This window comes from Malaclemys terrapin, chromosome 1 (assembly GCF_027887155.1).
Source record: "Malaclemys terrapin pileata isolate rMalTer1 chromosome 1, rMalTer1.hap1, whole genome shotgun sequence".
Taxonomy (NCBI): Eukaryota; Metazoa; Chordata; order Testudines; family Emydidae; genus Malaclemys; species Malaclemys terrapin.
The window spans coordinates 243,158,476-243,178,268 of record NC_071505.1 but is presented as its reverse complement, the minus strand read 5'-3'; the positions used below and the strand labels follow the sequence as shown (position 1 = coordinate 243,178,268).

Here is a 19,793-nt window from a genome sequence, read left to right as displayed (position 1 = left end):
GTCAATCTGAGCATCCCAGTCCGGATCCTCTTCACCTCATAGCCTGGTTTTGGATGGGACTCGAGGGTAGACAGAACATGCTCCACCCCGATGCAACACATCTTTACCCGAAGCAGGAGGGCATCCATTAGGGCCTGCTACTGAGCTAAATGGAAACATTTCACCACTTGGGCTCGCTGTCATCAGTTTGAGATATCCCTACCTATCCTCCTCAATTACCTCCTCAAGCTCAAAAAGTCAGGCCTTGCACTCAGCTCTATACAGCTCCACCTGGCAGCACTTAGTGCCTTTCTCTCAGCAATTGATGGCTCCTCTGTCTTTACGCACCCTACCACCACCCATTTTTTGAAAGGTCTCCTCAATACCTTCCCTGCAGTACTGAAACCCACACCCCGTGGGACCTTAATCTTGTTCTACCTGCCCTCACGAAGCCACCCTTTGAGAGACAAGCAACGTGCTCCCTCTCCCATCTCTCCATGAAGGTAATGTTCTTAGTAGCCATACCTCGGCTGGACAGGCCAGTGAACTAGCAGCCATGATAGGTGCTCCCCCTCCCCCTCACACAGACACACACACACACACACACACACACACCCCATATTCCACAAGGATAAAGTTTCCTTACAGCTTCACTCTAAGTTCCTCCCAAAGGTGGTGTCAGAGTTCCATCTCAATCAGTCTGTTCACCTCCCTGTCTTCTGTCCCAAACTGCACACCTCCCATGCAGACAGGAGCCTTCACTCTCTCAATGTCCGTCATGCACTAGCATTCTACCTCCATAGGACCCATGCCTTTTGAGCAGCCACAAAACTCCTTGTAGCTATTGCCAACCCGTCCAAGGCCAAGCACGGGGCAGGAGGGATAGCTCAGTGGTTTGAGCATTGGCCTGCTAAACCCAGGGTTAGGGATCTGAGGCAAAAATCAGTACTTGGTCCTGCTAGTGAAGGCAGGAGGCTGGACTCGATGACCGTTCAAGGTCCCTTCCATCTCTATGAGACATGTATATCTCCATATATTAATTACCCCTACGGCGACTTAGAGGTGGGACTGCAGTCCCTAGCCAACAGCACCAGGGTTGAGTGCAGGCTGCTATTCCTTTTCTGTATCTTATTCTTGAGTTCAGATTTTCACTCTATGCCTGCCTGTGTGCTCCTGTCCTTCACTCCCACCCTTTCCTCTTTTATCTGTTCAGCCCCCCTACCCACTCTTCCACCTGATGGTCTGGTGAAAATATCAGGCCACTGCTCCATTGGTATGTATTGGTGCTAGACTATTTCAGTTTTTTTAATGCTTCTAGGAAGCAGCCAACACATTGCAGGCCAGCACCAAGGGAAGAGTGAGAAAAGAGAAAGGAAGGTAGTCCACAGGGAAGCAGTGAGCAGACATGTAGTGGCAAGTACAGGTAAGATAAGCAACTAAGAGCAGTTCATATTAGGGAAGACTGAGATAGTGGGGCTGTTCATTTTCTGAGAAGGCCTGTCACTGCCAGACCCTGGGAGTCAGATACCAAAGTACGTATAACAACACTGAACTCTATAAAACAGATTTCGACAAATAAATAGAATTTATTTTGTACAAACGGCTGTGGTTTTATGATTAATATACAGAATTGTACATATAGCTTTATCCAGCTATTTACTCAGACATTACAAAATGCCCTGAAGAAAAACAAGGGTAGTGACTTTTTAAAGAATTATCCCACACTGGTCACATTCTACTCTGATAATATTCTAAACCATTTGTAAAAGGTTCAAGTTCCCAGATTACTGACAGAGTACAAAATGTTTACAACACTTACTTGAAAGGCAGGAAAAATTGGTCAAGTGTCAATTGACACTCATGGAAAGTTTAGAAATTGTGCTTCCGTCAGTGCAATGAAAGTAGAGGAATGTGTTAATTTCTGTGGTAACTATCCATCTGTTTAAATATTGTTGGCTGATCCCTGAGCAACCAGCTTTGCTCTACAAGTCTCTCGAAGTTTGTTAACTGTTGCCATGGACAAGCTTCCAGGTTCTGTAAATATTTTCTAAAACAAAGAATAGTTAGTTAAAAACATGATCCCAGACCAAGTGTATTAAAGTCTTCCTAGATTTCACCTACAGATGAAAGGAGCACTAATGAAATGCTTAGGTCCCTCATGTAAATATCAGCACATAGCACTGTTTAGGACTCTTCAGCCATAGATCAGAGTGCTTTTGCAAGGTTGATAAGTATTATCAGCTGCAGAGTTAGGAACAGAACCTAAGTCTCCTGACTCCAAACCACTCACAGTTATCTAGAAGATCTTAATTAGTGGCAACAGTCAAGGTAAGTGTGAAAATAAAATTCCAAATAATGTAGTTAATTCTGAGATACGTTCTGTAGTAAGACAATAAGCCAACTGAAACCATATTATGTTGTCCTTAATTTTACACATTGCAATTCTGCCATACGCTATAAAGTTTCTTGATGGTTCTATAATGAGTAGCTCAGTACTGAACATAGACGTGTCAGGCTGGAAGGGACCTCGAGAGATCCACAAGTTCTGCCCCCTGCACTGAGCCAAATGAACCTAGACCACCCAGGACAGGTGTTTGTCCAACCTATTCTAAAAAACCTCCAGTGATGACAAAATTTCTTGGAAGACTAATCCAGAGCTTAACTACCGTACAGTTAGGAAAAACTTTCTAATATCTAACCTAGATCTCTCTTGCTACAGATTAAGCCCATTACTTCCTGTCCTACATTCAGTGGCCATGGAGAGCAATTGATCAATGTCTTCTTTATAACAGCCCTTAACATATTTGAAGATTTATCAGGACCCCCCTAAGTCTTTAATCAAGACTAAAACATGCCCAGGTTTTCTAAATCTTATATCATTTTTGTCGCTCTCCTCTGGACTATCTCCAATTTGTCCACATCTTTCCTTAAGTGTGGCACCCAGAACGGGACACAGTACTCCAGCTGAGGCCTCATCAGGGCAAGTAGAGTGGGACAATTACTTCCCATGTCTTACATACAACACTCCTAACGATATTAGCCTTTTTCACAACTGTCGCACATTGTTGCTTCATATCAGTGTGATCCACTATAATGCCCAGGTCCTTTTCAGCAGTACTACTACCCAAGCAATTATTCCCCAACTGGTAGCTGTGCATTTGATTTTTGAACATGTATCTAAATTCACCAAAGCCAAACTTTAAATAAAACCAAATCCATTTTATGTAAAAATAAACAGTAATCTGGGCACCGTGGTTCAATTTAGATCTTTTCACTATGGCGTTTCTACCCCATTTTTACTATAAAACACTACATTTACTCCTGCCCTAAACTATACTTTTAGGGAAGTGTTATGCAAAGACATTGTTACAGAAGGGGCATAACATGATTCTAGACAGAAATAATATTTCATATGCTAGCAAACATACACAACAGTTGTTGCTTCAACTGCATTGTGAGCTCTAAAAACACACTAGTCAAACATGAGCTGGCTTTAACATATTTAATAACATCAAAATTTTTGTCTCATAGCCCACATCAGCCTTCAAACTGTTCAAACGGGTCATTTATAAGCTTGCCACAGATATGGCATTGTATTCCTTTAGAAACAGTTACCTGTTTTGAATAGGGAGAAGAAAAAATGAGAAGCCCACAGAATTGAGCTATGAACTCTAAGTAAACTTTAAAAACCATGCTGCAAGTTTTGTTCAGCGCCATGGTGAGGACATTTGTATGGCATTATACCTCAAAATAAAAAACAATTACTCCTCTGCAGTAACTCTTGTTCTTTGAGATGTGTTGTGTGTATACGTTCCACTTTAGTTGTGTGCCCAATGCACTCAAGTCACAGACTTTTGCCAGCAGTAGCAGTAGGTGGCACATACGCCCCTGTTCTTCTCATGCACCCAGCCAAGAGCATAAGAGGGGGGAGTTTGTTCCTTCCCACCCCTGTGAAACACTGGACAAAATAGTGGGAAAGGAGGGAGGGTTGTGGAAGGTGTATGTGCACGACAGATCTCAAAGAACAACAGTTACTGTACAGGTAAGTAACCATTTTTGGTGTATTGTGCACATATATATTCACTTTGGGAAGTTACAAAGTCACCTAAACAGGTGGTGGGATTTCAGATCATTGGAAGAGAGACTGCAGCACTAACTTACCAAAGCTGACATTGTCTCAAGAGGCTTGAGTGATGGGATAACGTCTTGAAAAAGAGTCCAAAGACAACCATGTTGCTGATATGCAGATGCCTGTAATGGGTACATTACTCAGGAAGGCTGAAGAAGCACACTGAGCTCTGGTAGAATAAGCCATTCTTCTTCTCCTTCGAGTGATTGTTCATAGCAATTCCAATTAGGTGTGTGCGTGCCGTATGCACAGTCGTCGGAAAGTTTTTCCCCTAGCAGCACCCATTGGATCGGCTGTGGAGCCCCCTGCAATGGCACCTCCATGGCGCTCAATACATGACCCTGCTGACCCAGCGCCTCTTCAGTTCTTTCTTACCATCAGTGATGGTCGTTGGAACTGCAGTAACTTGCATAGCAAGCTCTCCTCGTTTCCCCAGCCTTTCAGTTTAGTGTAGTTTAGAGTTATCCCTAGTCTAGTCAAGTTTAGTTTAAATAGTTTTCTGTTGTTACAACAGGTAGCTGTTGGAATGGAGTTTGCCCCTCCACCCCAACTGCATTCTCCCCTTGGGGACTCAGGGTATGCTTAAGTCCCAGGGGTTCAAATCTGGTAACAAGCCCATGCTGATGGGGACCCCCACAACGCTTGTGTAAAGTGCCTGGAGGAAGCACACCAAGCGGACAAGTGCAGGATTTGTAAAGGATTTCGCCCCAGAACAAAAAAGGAGTGAGACTTTCACCTCAAGCAGCTTCTTATGGAGGATGCACTTAGACCGCAACCCGCATCGGCGCAGCAAGACCCGGCACCAAGCTCATCGATGCGCATTGCCCCCGTGGCAGTGGCAGAAGCGGCACCACGGAAGGACTGTGGGAGAAACCAGCGTTACCGCCACTCACCGGTGGGAACAGCCCAGCACTGGTCCCATTCCCCGGCTCAGAAGCGGCACCACCAGCAGGAAAGGAGCAGATCTCCAACTCCGAGATCCACCCCTTCAGAGCCAGCCAATGGGACACGTCCCAGGGAGGAGCACCCAGTGCCGAGAACTTCGGAGCCAGCAATGCCAACTTTGGCCCTGCAAGGGGGACAGTCGGGTCCAGTGCCGTTGGACTCCCCGAGCCAGGTGATTGAGGAGGTGGAACTGCTGTCCACCCTAGACACCTTTAAGGCTGCAAGGGACCTCACTGCCATGACAGCACCACGGTCCCCGGTCCTTCAAGCCAAGCCTCCGGTACCACAACATGTGCCACCATCTCAATGCCTTGTCCTTCAGCACCGCCAGCGGAGGCAAGATATAACTCGGACTTGTGGCACTGACCAGACTCGTGGCACCTGTTGCACTTGCGGCACCAGTCCAGGTTGCACCAGTGCTCCTAATCGGGACACTGATCCTCATGCCAATCTCCGTCGCCCAGCAGGTCCCGCTCACGGCACCAGTCGTCCCACAGGTCCACGTCCCCACGCAGACCCTGCTCGCGGCACTGCTCCCCAGCCTCGTGGCACCGCTCGGCACCACCCTGGCCATCGCGGTTCCAATCCCATCTTTAGACTCGGAGGCAGAGTCCAGATAATTGGAGCGGGGCCGCACCCGTTGGATCGTGGAAGGCCTGACATGGGGGCAAGGCCATGGCCTGCACAGTAGCAGGGACTAGCACAGTGGCCGTTTTGGACCCCATGGGCGTTCTACCAGGCCCAGGGCCCCCACTCCAAGGGTTCCCGTTTGGCAATCTCCGAACCAAAGGTGCCGGAGGCATCGGCCAGTCACCCCACTCATAGAGGTGCTGAGGAGGTGCCAGTCACACTACCTCCGCTGGAGCCAACCCCAGTGCCCGAGCCAGACCCAGGGGTGGTTGGCCCTGTAAGAGTCAGGACAGAAGGCCCCTGGGGACCAAGAGGGTCAGGAGGACCCTGTTCCCCCATTAGCCTCCTCGTCATCCTCCACCAACGAGGCGGTTGCAGGCACCTCCGCCTCGGGGCTGCCCCCCATAGACAGCCATGCCTACCAGAACCACCTCCGCAGGGTGATGCAAAATATGGGCCTGCAGACGGAGGAGGTGGAGGAGTCGGAGGACCCTATGGTTGACATCTTGGCCCTGGAAGGCCTGTCGAGGGTGGCTCTACCCCTCATTAAAACTATACAGGCCAACACAAACACCATTTGGCAGACCCCGGCCTCCATCCAACCCACTGCAAAGGGTGTGGAGAGGAAGTATTTCATCACCTTTAAGGGGTACAAATACCTCTTCACACACCCGCAGCCCTGCTCATGGGTGGTGGCTGTGGTAAATGAGAGAGAGGGGCAGGAGCAACAAGCCCCAACACCTAAGTGAAAAGACGCCAAGCACCTGGATTCGTTCTGGTGCAAAATGTACTCCACGGGGGGTCTGCCACTCAGGATTGCCAACCAGCAGGCAATTCTGAGTCGATACAGCTTCAACTCCTGGAACTCGATGCTGAAATTTAAGGATCTGGTGCCAATAAAGTCCAGGGAGGTGTTTGGAGTAATAGTTGAGGAGGGTAAGGCGGTGGCACAGACCTCTTTACAGGCCTCACTGGACGCTGCGGACTCAGCAGTGCGCAACTTGTCCTCTGGTATCACCATGAGGCGTAGCTCATGGCTACAGGCCTCGGGACTCCCGCCCGAGTTCAACAGACCATGCAGGACCTGCCTTTTGATGGGGCAGGCCTGTTTGCAGAGCAAACAGACTCCAGGCTGCATAGCGTAAAAGATTCTAGGGCTACTATGAAATCACGGGGTATGCACACCCCCACAGCCCAACATAAAAACATTTTAAGCCTCAGTAATAGCAGCAGCGCTCCTATCCCCCTCGGCCAAGGCAGGGCTTTTATAGGAGAAGGGGCAGGAATGGCAGGCACAAGCCTTCCCAACCCCTGCCCGGGCAGGTCCAGGGCCCGACCAAACCATCGTCGGGCTCAAAGCAGGCCTTTTGAAGGTGCGCCATCTCATATTTGACCAGAAACTGAATAGATTGGTTCATGTGGAAAGCTGACATCACCTTTGGCATGAACTTAGGATGTGGCCTGAGAGAAACCTTATCCTTATAAAAGGCTGGCAGAGCTTCCAACTCCAAAACACTTGCGGCAGAAATAACTGCCACTAGAATGCAATTTCCATAGATGATAGAGAGAGTGACATAGCCACCATGGTTTCAGATGGGGAAACCCATTAATTTGGATAGGACAAGGTTAAGACCCCATGCTGGTACTGGGTGAGATACTAGAAGGTAGACATTGACTAAACCTATCAAAAATATGGACACAGAGGACAAGGGAAAAAAAAACAAACAAACAAAAACAAAAAAACCCTGTAATGGTGGATGAACCACAGATAAGGACACTAAGTAAAACTCTTACAGAGCTAATTGAAATGCCAGATACTTACTACATTTGAAGTTATCTAGTATATGACTAGCATCCATGCAATGGGGTGATGGGTGCTGAGATCGCACCCAAACAGAAAATCTCTTCCACTTTTGGCATAGTAGAATCTTTGGTCCTAGTAGAATCTTTCCTGCTGTTTAGCAGATAGCCTGGACATCTCCAGAGCAGCTTCTCATGATCATTTAGCCCGAGTTCATCCGCAGTAAGGTTCCCCTGGCAGAGGAGGAGCACTTTTAAGAGATTCGGAGTCCGTCTGTTCATAGTCAGGTTCTGACGTTGGATGCACAGATGTCATGGCCTCCTTCATCAGATGGACTTTTAAATGGCAGTGTCTCTGCTTTGTCATTCTACTGGGGAGGGAGGTACAAATTGGGCATTTGTCCCTCACATGCCCTCCCCCTAAGCATCTTTTGTGTCTATCCATAACAGGGAACACAGCCCTGCATATGGTGCAAGGTTTGAAATCCATGGGTTTCTTCACAATAAACTCCCAGGATGTAGTCTAAAACTAAACTAGCTAAACTAAAATTAAGAACTAACTAAACTAACACTAGTATAAACAACTGGTATAAACAGAAATATAAACAGAAAGATTCCTAGAAAGCTAGATGAACTGTTAGCAAAGCACTGGGGAGCTCAGACTCTTGCCATGGGCGATAAGAAGGAAGTGAGAGGGCGGCGGTGGACATGCTCCTTTTATGCTCTCAGCAGGGCATATGAGGAGAAGGGGGGGGGGGGGGGGGAGTGTGCATGCGCCACCTAGTGGTACTGCTGGTGAAAGTCTCTCACTTGAGTGCAGTGGGCACACACACACACCCCTAAAGTGGAATGTAATGTGCACAATCATACAAATATATTTAAAGCATTGAACTGTCACTGAATCCATTACTGCAGGGTCTACATTACTGAAAAATCCAAGCACTCATGTGACAATGGCAGTGCGAAGGCCTAATTTAAATATTCATAGGCAATTCTAGTGTCTTAAGAGCCAGTTCGTCCCAACTAAATAAGCAACTCCAGAGGACAGACTTGACACAAACAGCAACATGGCTAATTTTTCCTACAGCAATAGTAAGGACGATGAGGTAGCTTTCCTTAGATCACCCACTCCAGGGTGCCCTCCAAACACAGGGTCTAATATTCCTCTATTGAAATCTATACAGTTACCAATGAAGAGGGGGTAAAAGGACAAAAAATATTTCAATACTGACATGTGCTTGTACCTCTCTCTGCAGTGATATGCTCAAGGCAGCTGGAAAGGCTGCTAATATCACTTGACCACAGCAATGTTTTTAACAAGATTCTTCTGCAGTATTGCTGGACAAAAGTGTTTGTGGGAGTCAGTGAATGACTCAGGAACTTTCATTTAGATTCTGGTCTTTCGCTTCCTTAAAAACTAAGTTGTATTTATTTATGAGCATTTCTGTGGTGCTTATCAGCACGTTATCCAAGTGCCTCACAAACACAAATAAATTAATCTTTGTTGTCCCCATTTTTACAGATGGGAAAACCAAGAAACAGTTTAAGTGACTTGTCCAAGGGAAGTCTGTGGCAAAATTGGGAAGGGAATTGGGCATTGGGCTCTGAACTCTGTCTTAAATACAGAATTGTTCTGGGGACATACGTAAATTGGTAGGATGTAATTCGTGTACCCAGAGAGATTGACAGAAGAGGTGCGTAAAAGTCATAACAAACCTCTTCTCATTCATGATTTAAAAAAAAAAAAATTGTGGCATCTCTTGTTATTGGAGATAATTTGCTTCACTCAGGTTTCAGTCTTCTATAAAACTGTAAATCCAAAGCTCTGGGCACGCCTGACTTACATTGACAATAATTTCCAAGAATAATCCTTGGCCTGCAGCATATGAGCCGTTTGTTGTGAGATTTTACGATCTAAACGCCAGACATTTTGAATGGACAGACCATGTGGTGGTATGGTTTTGTGCCTTGTCTAAGTGTATTCTTGGAATCTCATTGCTGGTGTGAATGCTTGTGGAAAAAAATAAAAATTTCTCTTTGATCATTCTGGAGCAGTCACTTAAAATTCACCACTGAAAACTCATTTGCTTGGAATATTTACAGAAATCAAAACAGAATCAACCCACAATTTACTGAATTGTTTGGGGGGTTTGCCATCCATATTTGTCCTGCTCACATTGGCACAAAGTGCCATTTAGTATAATGCAGGTGATGTAAATGAATGATTGGTTACATATAGGTTTATAGGTCATTTCTTTGAAATAGCTTCTTAAAGTTTAAGACAAGTACATTGCCAAGTACAAAGTTCGTTTATACCAGAAGTGCTGTTCAGCCTTTTGAAAATGCACATGGATGCAACTCTCAAATTTTAGTCACCTTTTGGGCCCTTCAAAGTCTATTTGGTTTCATAGCTTTTACCTGTTCTGCACTGTAAACTGGAAACACTTACCTGCATAAAGGTGTGGCACTCTGTTACAAATGTCCCTCTGGTGATCTGCTTAAACTTATCACAAATGTCGGGGAGATTTGTGGCTTCCAAAATAAAAGCTTGGTGTTGCTTAATTAATGCTAAGGCCACACGAAAGATGATTTTCGATCCCTCATAGAATAAACAGTCCCAAATTCGGAGAACAGTCTGTAGAAGAAGAAAGCTGTTAGAAAGGTTACCTTGCTGATTTGTAGTCAGTAATGATTATTAAGGCATTATCAGTGGGATAATGATCTAACATATCAGTTACCAGGCAAATCACACCTTAAACCCCTTTTTGTCCCTCCTCCATTACACCCCTCAGGTCAGAGGACTGGCTTGCTGTACCTCACTCTGGGTGGAAACCCAGTCTAACTACTTCTGACTGGATCGCTGAGCTGTAGCCCATTTCCACACCTTATTAGCCCAACAGACCCACTGGGTTTGGTACCTGTGATTCCTCCAGGAACCTGCAACAGGGGTTGATTAGTGACTCAAAACCAGCTTCTTCAAAACAAAGCATTATTTATTCATTCACCCGAAGCTGCATAGCTCACAGAGCAAAGGGTCTATATGGCATATATCCTCTTAACTAATCCTAAAACTTTCCTTGCCAGCTTTGGTAAATTCCCCTCAGCTGGGGGAAGCAGACTGTCCTGTTCGCAGCATGCTCTATCTGTGTGCGTCTCCTTGATGCTCCCTGGGTTTTTGGTCCGGAAAGAATAAAGCTTGCCAGAGTAGTGGAGCCAAGCAAGGGGTATTCCCCTAATTAATGGTACCCCTATTGTTTCCTGGGGACTCTTGGTATACCTTATTATAACCCCTCATCTTTGCCATTGCTTCATTTCCTGTTAGTTTCTCTCTCACAGAGCTCTATGCGTTCAGGCAGGAGAATACCACACAGGTAACCTGAGGGACATATGACATTTTTAAAAAATACTGCACATAACTCCCCTGTTCTCTACTCACGTATATTAAAATATCTTCAAGTTATACTTACCTCTACTGGAAGAATGTCAATAAACAAGCATATAAACCAGCGTGACACTATCAGAGTCCACATGACGCCATGTCTATCCATTAACTCTGCCACTGCTGGAACTTTCTTTCTCACAAGTTCTCCAAGGACCTCCTGATCGGTCTTCAACCCCATCATTGCTGGACTATAATAATCTTTAGAGGAAGAAAACAAAAATTTGTCAGAGACCAGTTTGAAAACTCCATAACATTAATTTGTGAATTTCCTGTAAAGTTTAAGGTACTGAAGTTATAAATCACTTTAACCATTTGAGCCCTGAGCACGAGTTAAATAAATTACACTGAGGAACAAGGGTATTTGCATCCTTGGCTCATCAACCTCTGATCCCCCCAACACAAAAAATTACTTCCTGCAAGTCTGCCACAACCACCTCCCTATCCCAACTCCTTAACAGTTCATTTCTCAGCTTTGCTAAATGTTTTTGTAACCCCAGCCACAGCTGATCATTTCCAATCCAAGCAGAAGGAGCAGCTAAAGCCAATTTGGGGGGTGGTAGCTAACCCTATCTAAACTAGAAACCTAAAAAAGCCTGTGTGCACGTATGCAGACACATACATGCGTGTCTATATTCTGTTAAAGAGAGTTAGCGTTCGTAGGCACGGGTCTGACAAGACCTCAGTTATTAGTATTATTCACTCATAGCACAAAACAAGCGCACCAACTGGTAATGCAAGCATCTCACTGTGCCTTCACTTACATCTTCATGGGATAAGAGGATTGAGAGTTAAGTCTTCATGTCATTTTTGTTGGTCTCTGCCAAGACTCCCAAACACACAGGACAAGGACAGAGATGATTTAAGTGAAAATGAAGCAATCAGGGGGAGAAAAACCCACTAGCCTTAAATAATTTTATAACCCTATCATCAGCCCCTACACAGTAGATTTCTAAGTATCCTTGAGAAGCTCAGAGGCAGCAGAGGAACACAACACAAATTTCCACCTGCAGAAAACTGAATTCTAGAATAGCAAATTATAATGGAGATTTTATTATTATTAATTATTAAGTTTAAAATGTGTGCTAGGTACTTTACAAAGACTTACACAAGCAACCTCACCCTCCCCTGCTTGCAACCCAATAATAATTCTCTCTACATTTCTCATATCCAACTTCCAGAACCACTCTCATGGCACTACAAAGCACAACACATAACCTTTCGGATTCTAGCCCTTTATTTGTAATCTATGGTTTCTTCCTTCTCACCCAAAATTCACCTGCTCCTGCAGAAAGCTTTATCCATGTGCATTATTGCTTCTATATACATCCCTTCAGTCTCCACTCAAGGATCAGCCATAGGAAAGCTCTGAGTACTAAAACAAAACAGTCAGTAAGATGTATATGGACCCCTCTGAAAATTCCAGCTGCCAGAGTGGAGTAAAAAGGAATGCAAGAAGCATCAAGTCTGATCACAGACAAATAGCCAATACAACAATTCTCTTCCTTCTTGTTTTATGCTTCTCTGACTCGTTTGCAACTTTTGTGACTTGGAACATAGGTAAAGAAAATAAATCAAAACACTTAAATGTACAGAAGCATTAGTTTTCTGTAAACCAGGAATTTAAAAAATGCTACTTCAAAGAAAAGAAATAAGCACTTTAGCAAAAGGAAAAGGAAGCAGGAAAACAAGCAACCCGCCCCAAGCAATTAAACACAAAGCAACTTCTCTTTTTGAGCATGTTTGAGATACAGGAACATTAAATAGACTCTAACCACTGGAGAGTGTAGTGGTACTGAAGTTCTACATGCTCTCTGCTATGTATTGGGTGTGATCATCTGATATGCTGAAATCAACAGCAGCTGCTCTTTTCAATCTTTATGGTACTGCAACAAAAGGAATGTCAGGATCTCAGTGAGTGTGTCAGGCCACCAACCCAACTTGTTAGAAATGCCAGAGTAAAATTAGATAAGTCATTCCTCAGCTACTGGGTTGTCTGAATTAAAAACTGCTGATTAAACAGTTGCAGGGAAGCCTTGTTTAGATTAAAAATATATTATAAACTATAACTAAACTGTTACATAACAGTGCTACATGGCTGAGCAGTGTCTTCCTTTTCTAACTAGGGCAGCCTGGTTGTTCCTAATGTAACAGTTTCCATGCTGGCCTTCATAAGCAGAAATGGAATATTAAATGTAAAATGAAGAGAGAGTTGCAAGACAACTGAAAAAAATAAAGATTCATAATTTTAAACAGACTTATAGCATAGATTATCAAGCCTTTTCCAGGATATTATAGCCAATACAGAAAAGAAAAGCACATACTAGAAGTCTGAGGGCCTACGGTATTTATTTTTTAGATCTCAAAATTGGGAGCATAGTATTCAAGTACAACCCATAAGTGTTCCTGAAAGTTCCTTATGTAAAAAACTACCTATAGATTTTCAGTCATTTACAGTGATTTTTATGACAAATGTAATAGGTTGGTGAAAATATAGTTTTGATGCAGGGTGGATAAAAATCAATGGTTTTTTTGATAAAATGCTTTTTGAGAAAAAACCTATCTAAAGGTAGTTTTAATTAAGATACATTATAGCTCAAAGATATCTCATCATGGAATAGGGATTATAAATTCTAATTCTATAGTATGAGACAATATATTCATGTAATGTTTAAGAAAAGTTTTGTAAATGAGTTCCAATAGTTCCTGGATTAGGGACTCAATTTTATGGGGTTCCAGGGGCTTCTGTATAGATTATTTAGGTTAATCTTTCTATCTACCCAATGGGACTCAGTGCTCAGTCTAGAAGATATCATCAGAGATGCTTAGTTTTGCAGTTCTCAAACTGTGGATTTGTGTCTCCAGAGATAACATGCTTGTTAACAGCAAAAATGTTGTTAAATAAATAAATAATATATAGTGGTGAGAAATAACAGACCTCAACCCTATTGACCCTCTGCAATCCCTTACCTCTCTCTAAAAGGGCAAAGTTTCAAAAAGTTCAATGAATAGAAGATCGTTGGGGGCGGAATAAATCTGGACAAGGAGAAGAAGTCTGGAGATAAATGTGAGAAGGGAGGGACAGACAGTAGAAACAAAAGTGAAACTGTTTGAGCAGCATATCCCAGAAGTCTTGAGGTCTTTCTGAGTGTAGCCTTCATTGATTTGAGATCTACCATACCATTCTCTCACTAGAAGGGAAAATCTATAATGGCAGCAGGCTGTAAAGAAGACCGAGTTTGGGTCTCATCTATCTCCGAGTTGTGAAGAATATGTATTAAGGTTATAACAACCAACAAGAATGCACTTTTATGTAGAAATCCATGATTAAATCGCGTCTTCCTGACTAGTGATTTAAATCAAATCAAATCCACCCTGCTTTGGATGTTAACATTCTAATTCTAAAAAGATATGGCATTAAAAGAATCAGCAGTTTGTCACAGTAAAGCTTAAATTCTATAGGTGAACTTTAGCGACCACAGAGTAGAGAGAGGTCTCCGCATACAACCAACTGGACTATGCAGCCACAGATGCTCCATACAAAAGGTCTTCAGTTTTCACAGAATCATTTGGGTCACAGAGGACCTCTAGCAGGTCTTCTGTGACCCAAATGACCTTTTGCATCACAGCAGGATTAATCTCATTGTCCATGCCATCTTTGACAGATGGGCATCTAGTCTCACCACAGTGAAGATGATTTTCCAACCTCTCTGCAGCTTGTTTCAGTGCTTAACTGTTTTCATGGTTATAAAAATTCCAATATTTAACCTAAATTGCTCTCCTATTTTGGCATGGTTTACTAATGAGAATTCATCCCTGGCCTTTTCTGTAAACATCCCGTCACATGCTTTTTAATAGTTCTGTCTCTTATCCATTTCTCTTAACTTTTCCCCATGTGCCTTATTTTCCAAACCTTCTATAATTTGCTGCTTCTCTCCGAACTCTCTCCAAGTCTTAAGGAAAAAAAAAATAATACATGAAACTAAACAGTATTTCAATGAAAGCCAAATTACCATTTATAAGCAGGGCACTACTATTTATAAAAGGCAATATAGCATCTGTCTTTCTGCACCACCACCCCACTACTATTTTGACAAATAATAATAAAACATCAATATAGCACTCACTACAATATTTAATCCTTCTGTGTACTACTACCCATATTACCCCATTATATATCATCTTATTCCTTCCTGTAAGAATAATTTATATTTACCCATAACCAATGTAATTGATGTTAAACTCTTTTTAAAGTTTATTATCCTTCCATATTGTACTCCAAAGTATTTGAAATTCTTCCTAGCTTTATACTTCCAAATTTCTTTAGCATACTCTCTTACTTGCCCTGTAAGTAGTTTACAAAAATATTGATTAGCAAAGGACCAGAATGGACTTCAGTCAAAATCTCCTCCCAATTTGATACCAGCACTAATTATACTATATTAGATTTTTTTTTAAATTAACATATGGTGTAATTTCACTAGGAGAATTAATCTTGATAGGTCTTCAGAAGACAGAGACATACTAGGCCATCTGGGTTCTTTATCCACTAAATTTTCACATGAAAGAAAGTAAGTTGCATGGTAAAAATTTACTAGATAATGTTGCCTATTATTTTTCAACATTTCCCCTTTAGGTGCTGACAAATTCATCACTTTATTAACAATTCTCGGAATTTACTTTGTTTGAAGTTAAATTTACTGATCTGCAATTCATTCTCCCAACTTGTCTTAAAATACAAACATGATGTTTACCCTTTTTTCCAGCCCTCTGGGACCTCACCTGTCCTCCAGGAGTTCATGGTTCCAACACTGCAAATACTAGTAGTACTCTAGGGTGAGCTGTGGTAGGCCAATTTGATTTTAATACCTTCAGGTTAAACAGCTCTTAGCCAACTCTTTCCCCATTTTGTCTAATAGCTTCTCTCTTTTCATTACTTACTGCAGGTATCTCATTACTAATTTAGGTAATTTTTACTGACTGTTTGACTTGCAACCACCATCGGAAGCTGCTAATCTTAAAGTTATGATGTAGTATAGTGCTCCCAACTGTCAAGACGGCACCCAAGTTCACTTCATTCACAGTGATCAAACACAGAGCCATCCACTTAATGCAGCATCTGTTCTTAATCAAAGATATAAAGTACTGATCCTGAGAACTGCTGAGTTCCCGTCGCTCCATTGGAGTTGTGGGGCTCATCACTTCTCAGGATAAAGATTTTTATGAGTAATAAAAAAATGTTGAAACCATTTTCACAAACTTCCCACACATTTTACCATTACTATATGATGCTGGTATGTGTATTTAGACATACATTTGAGAGAGAGAGAGAGAGAGATCACTAAACAAGGGATGGTCCCAAGCTATTTTTTTTTTAAGTTGTTGTGTTAATCCTGGGGTTTGATGAACTATCAAAAAAAATTTTTTTTAATTGCAAAGTGTTCTAGTCCAGTTAAGAATTTATAAAACAGTGGAAAGCTGCTTTAAATTGTATTTCATCTGTCCCTGTCATAATCATTTGTGTCTGCTTGAATCCTACAAGTAATGTGTCCAATACAAAGTTGCTGAAGATGGAATTGCCTGCTAGTGCTATAGAGCAGTAATGAGATTTGCAGGAAATAAGGATAAAGATTGTAAGGACTCTATGACCTTGTTCTCAGTTAGAAATAGATTAAGAAGAAGATCCAAAAATAAAAAGCACTACATATAAAACTTTTATATCCTTAAATCACTGAGAGAGAGAGAGAGAGAGAGAGAGAGAGAGCGCGTGTGTGTGTGTGTCAGTGAGAGAGAGAACGAGATAGAGAATGCTACTCCAAAAAGTAACTTGATATGAATTCAAAACTGTTGTGGACATGGTTGCAAAGAATACAAAGTTTCCACACAGAAACGTTACAGGTGTTTAAACTACTACATGTATATTCCAAACACATACACATCACAGGAGCTTTGAGGCGTCACTCAAGTTCGGAATTTGAGGCAGTAGCCAACACCTGTGACAGTATTGTAGTTCTGTTGCATACCCTACATAATTTCTGATCATTATTTCAGATGTACATATCACCCCGAGACTGGGAGAAGACATGTCCAGCTATGTGGCATAGTTTTGATCCATGAAGTAATTAAGGAATTAAAATCAGGTTTTGCAGAAGACCTTAAAAGATTTTGTTCACAAGAATATTTTTACTATGTTCGTGACAAAGGGGAAAAAAGCTACCACATTTTGGGATACTGAGCTATTTGAAAACGAGCCCTGATGTGTGATTAGCAGATAATCTGATGCATAAGGTGCTCAGAACAGTATTTTAAGACTATATGCCATATGTAAGAGTCACAAACCACAGAGGTGCTAAGCACGAGCCTGATTTTTAGTCCTTGAACTAAGACTTAATATATTTCTTTAGTTTTGTGTAGCAATCCACCACAATAGACCACCTCTGTTTCCAAACCTTTGCATGGGTAGGACTATGAAAGTTACTTCGAAAAACTACTACTACAAACTACCAATTACTAGATTCAGAAAGTGATCTGTAAAGTATTACTGATTACTTCTGTGTTTATTACCACCAAATTACTTGTCAGAACGATAAAAATCAAAGACAAAGATTACAAGTCATTCAGGTCACTTTCTAATGTTTATTCTAGTCTGTATGTTAACTAGTAACAGACTCCTAAATTCTATCATAACAAAAACAAGAAAGAAAGATTAAATGAGCTCTTTGTTAAATGTAACAATTTTCAATTCACCCATCAGCTAGCTGGCTTCTCAAAGATGTCAGCACCCAGGCCTAACCTAAAAGGGTTCAAAAGGGGAAGGTAGAGAAGTGTTGCAAATGAGAATAATTTGCTTTAACAGGTACTTGAAGAAACAAGAAAGGCTCTTGCCCTTCTCCTCTGACACTGAACGTTTCTCTAAAATGTCCATTACTGAAATTCATTGTCCCGATTGTCCAATATTGTTATATCCACACTCTCCAGCCCTGGTTTTGGGTGTGTCCGATCTGTTTTACTGAGGGTGCGGTCGGTACATGCAGGACTTGCCACCTATCCCAAAATGGACAGGATCATCTCAAAATTAAAAAGTTGTGTCTATCATTCCAAAACATTAGATGAGTCTGTATTTAGTACCTGACCCCCCTTTTTATATTATATAAATACATACATACATGTATAGTCCCTGCCTTACCAGAACAGGTGAGATTGGAGCTGGGGCTGCCTCTGCAACACTGAAAGAAGGCTGCTTGGTGCAGGTAGGGGCTGCTGTTTGAGGCTGGATTTCCCTGCACTCCATATTCTGGGATCCAGGGAAGCACTTGGTGTCAGAGAGAATTAGCAGGAGGCAGTAATTGGCAGAAGTAGTGGAAATAAATTAGTTACTTTTTATGTAATGAAAAGAATAAGATCCCTCGAGTTTACATTTTTATAAGTAACTGCTTTAAAGTGGATAGGATTACATGTTACTGAAGATTGTGATCCATTACTTTAACAATCTGGCATTGAGAAACTTTCCTTTCTAAAAAGATACCTCATAGCTCAAATAGAAGTTATAGGTTTGATGGAAGAATCACTAGGTGAAGTTCTACAGCCTGTGTTCTGTGCGGAGTCAGACTAGATGACGAAATAGTACCTCTTGGCCTTAAAAATCTATTAATCTTGCTCATGCAGCTCCTACATGGCTCGCTCACTCACTGCAGCTCTCTGGTTGGCAATCCATGGCCTGCTTTGCCCAATATGGCACAGCAACGTTCTACTCCCTGATCAGCTGCATGGGAGCTGAATAAGTAATACTCCAACACCATCATGTTTGAGAGGAAGTGGGAGAATCACAACAGGAAGGGGAGGAGGAAGACTTAAAAGTTGTCAACTCATGTGGCAATATTTGGGGTTTTACTTAAAGCCCCAGGTCTTGAAGATGTGTGATTCCGTGATAAAATCATCACAGCTGAGATTTTCTTTTTTAAGTAAGTTTCTAACTCTCTGGGTTGTGGAGACAAGCTTGAAAATAATGACCTGAATGCACCTGAAAGGCTTAAAACCTGGAAGGCAAATAAAAAGAACCCAAAGTTTGTTATATTTAAACAGTCTCATGATTTTTAAGAATCTCATGGGGGGGGGGTTAACTCATTTTTGAGCATTTGGGATTGGCAGTACTGAGACTAAGACTGAGACTACATGAACTAAATTAGCCATTTCTCCCTAGACAGCAGAACAGAGAGGTGGAAGTCTTATATTTACATAGCTGCGTTGTGTATGCGCCTAAAAAATACAGTCAGAGTATGTCATAAAAATGAAAAAAGCGAGGAAGTTGGCTTGCCTCCACATCCTCAGTAGTGCAGCACATACAGCCTGGTACAAGGACATAATAAATAAAATCACCCACACATTTTACAATGTGCCTGATTAATGATGTGACAAGTTATTATACTTAGGCAAAGGGTGTCGTAAGGGATAAAAAATATAACGTAATTTTCTACTCATTCCGAAATAAAGAGACAGACATTCTATAGCTTAATGCTACAAGAGAACATTCTCCCAAAATGTTACACCACAAAAATACTAACCAAGATTCTCAATAAGGATTAGTTTTTAATTAATTTGAGGGGAGGTTAACGGTCAACTCCTTTTTAAACAACCATGTCCTACTGGAGAGGTAGAGCAGAGGTAGAGAAGATTGTTTCCGATAAAGATAATCGAGTAAGAGAAAAGAAGGGAAAGATAATATAACAAATTGTATTTCATTTTGTTTGCTGTAATAATCATGTCCAGGCTGAATTCTACAGTCACCTCACAGATATAGAGAGTCAAAACAAAACCAATTTTATGTAGTAATGATATTTGCAAGCGTTACAGATATTGGAGAACATGACCTGC

At 42.1% G+C, this 19,793-nt stretch overlaps 1 protein-coding gene across 2 annotated transcripts in view; it reads right to left on the bottom strand.

The window, feature by feature from the left end:
* Positions 1-1,545: 1,545 nt before the first annotated feature.
* GRTP1 (growth hormone regulated TBC protein 1) overlaps positions 1,546-19,793 on the bottom strand; it is a 52,253-nt gene continuing 34,005 nt past the window's right edge. For both annotated transcript variants that reach the window (XM_054011174.1, XM_054011167.1), the window contains exons 6-8: positions 10,951-11,123; positions 9,933-10,118; positions 1,546-2,026 (exon numbers count right to left, since the gene is read on the bottom strand). In XM_054011174.1, coding sequence (XP_053867149.1) covers positions 1,922-2,026; positions 9,933-10,118; positions 10,951-11,123 — 464 coding nt within the window. In that variant the 3' untranslated portion in view covers positions 1,546-1,921. The remainder of the gene's footprint in view (positions 2,027-9,932; positions 10,119-10,950; positions 11,124-19,793) is intronic.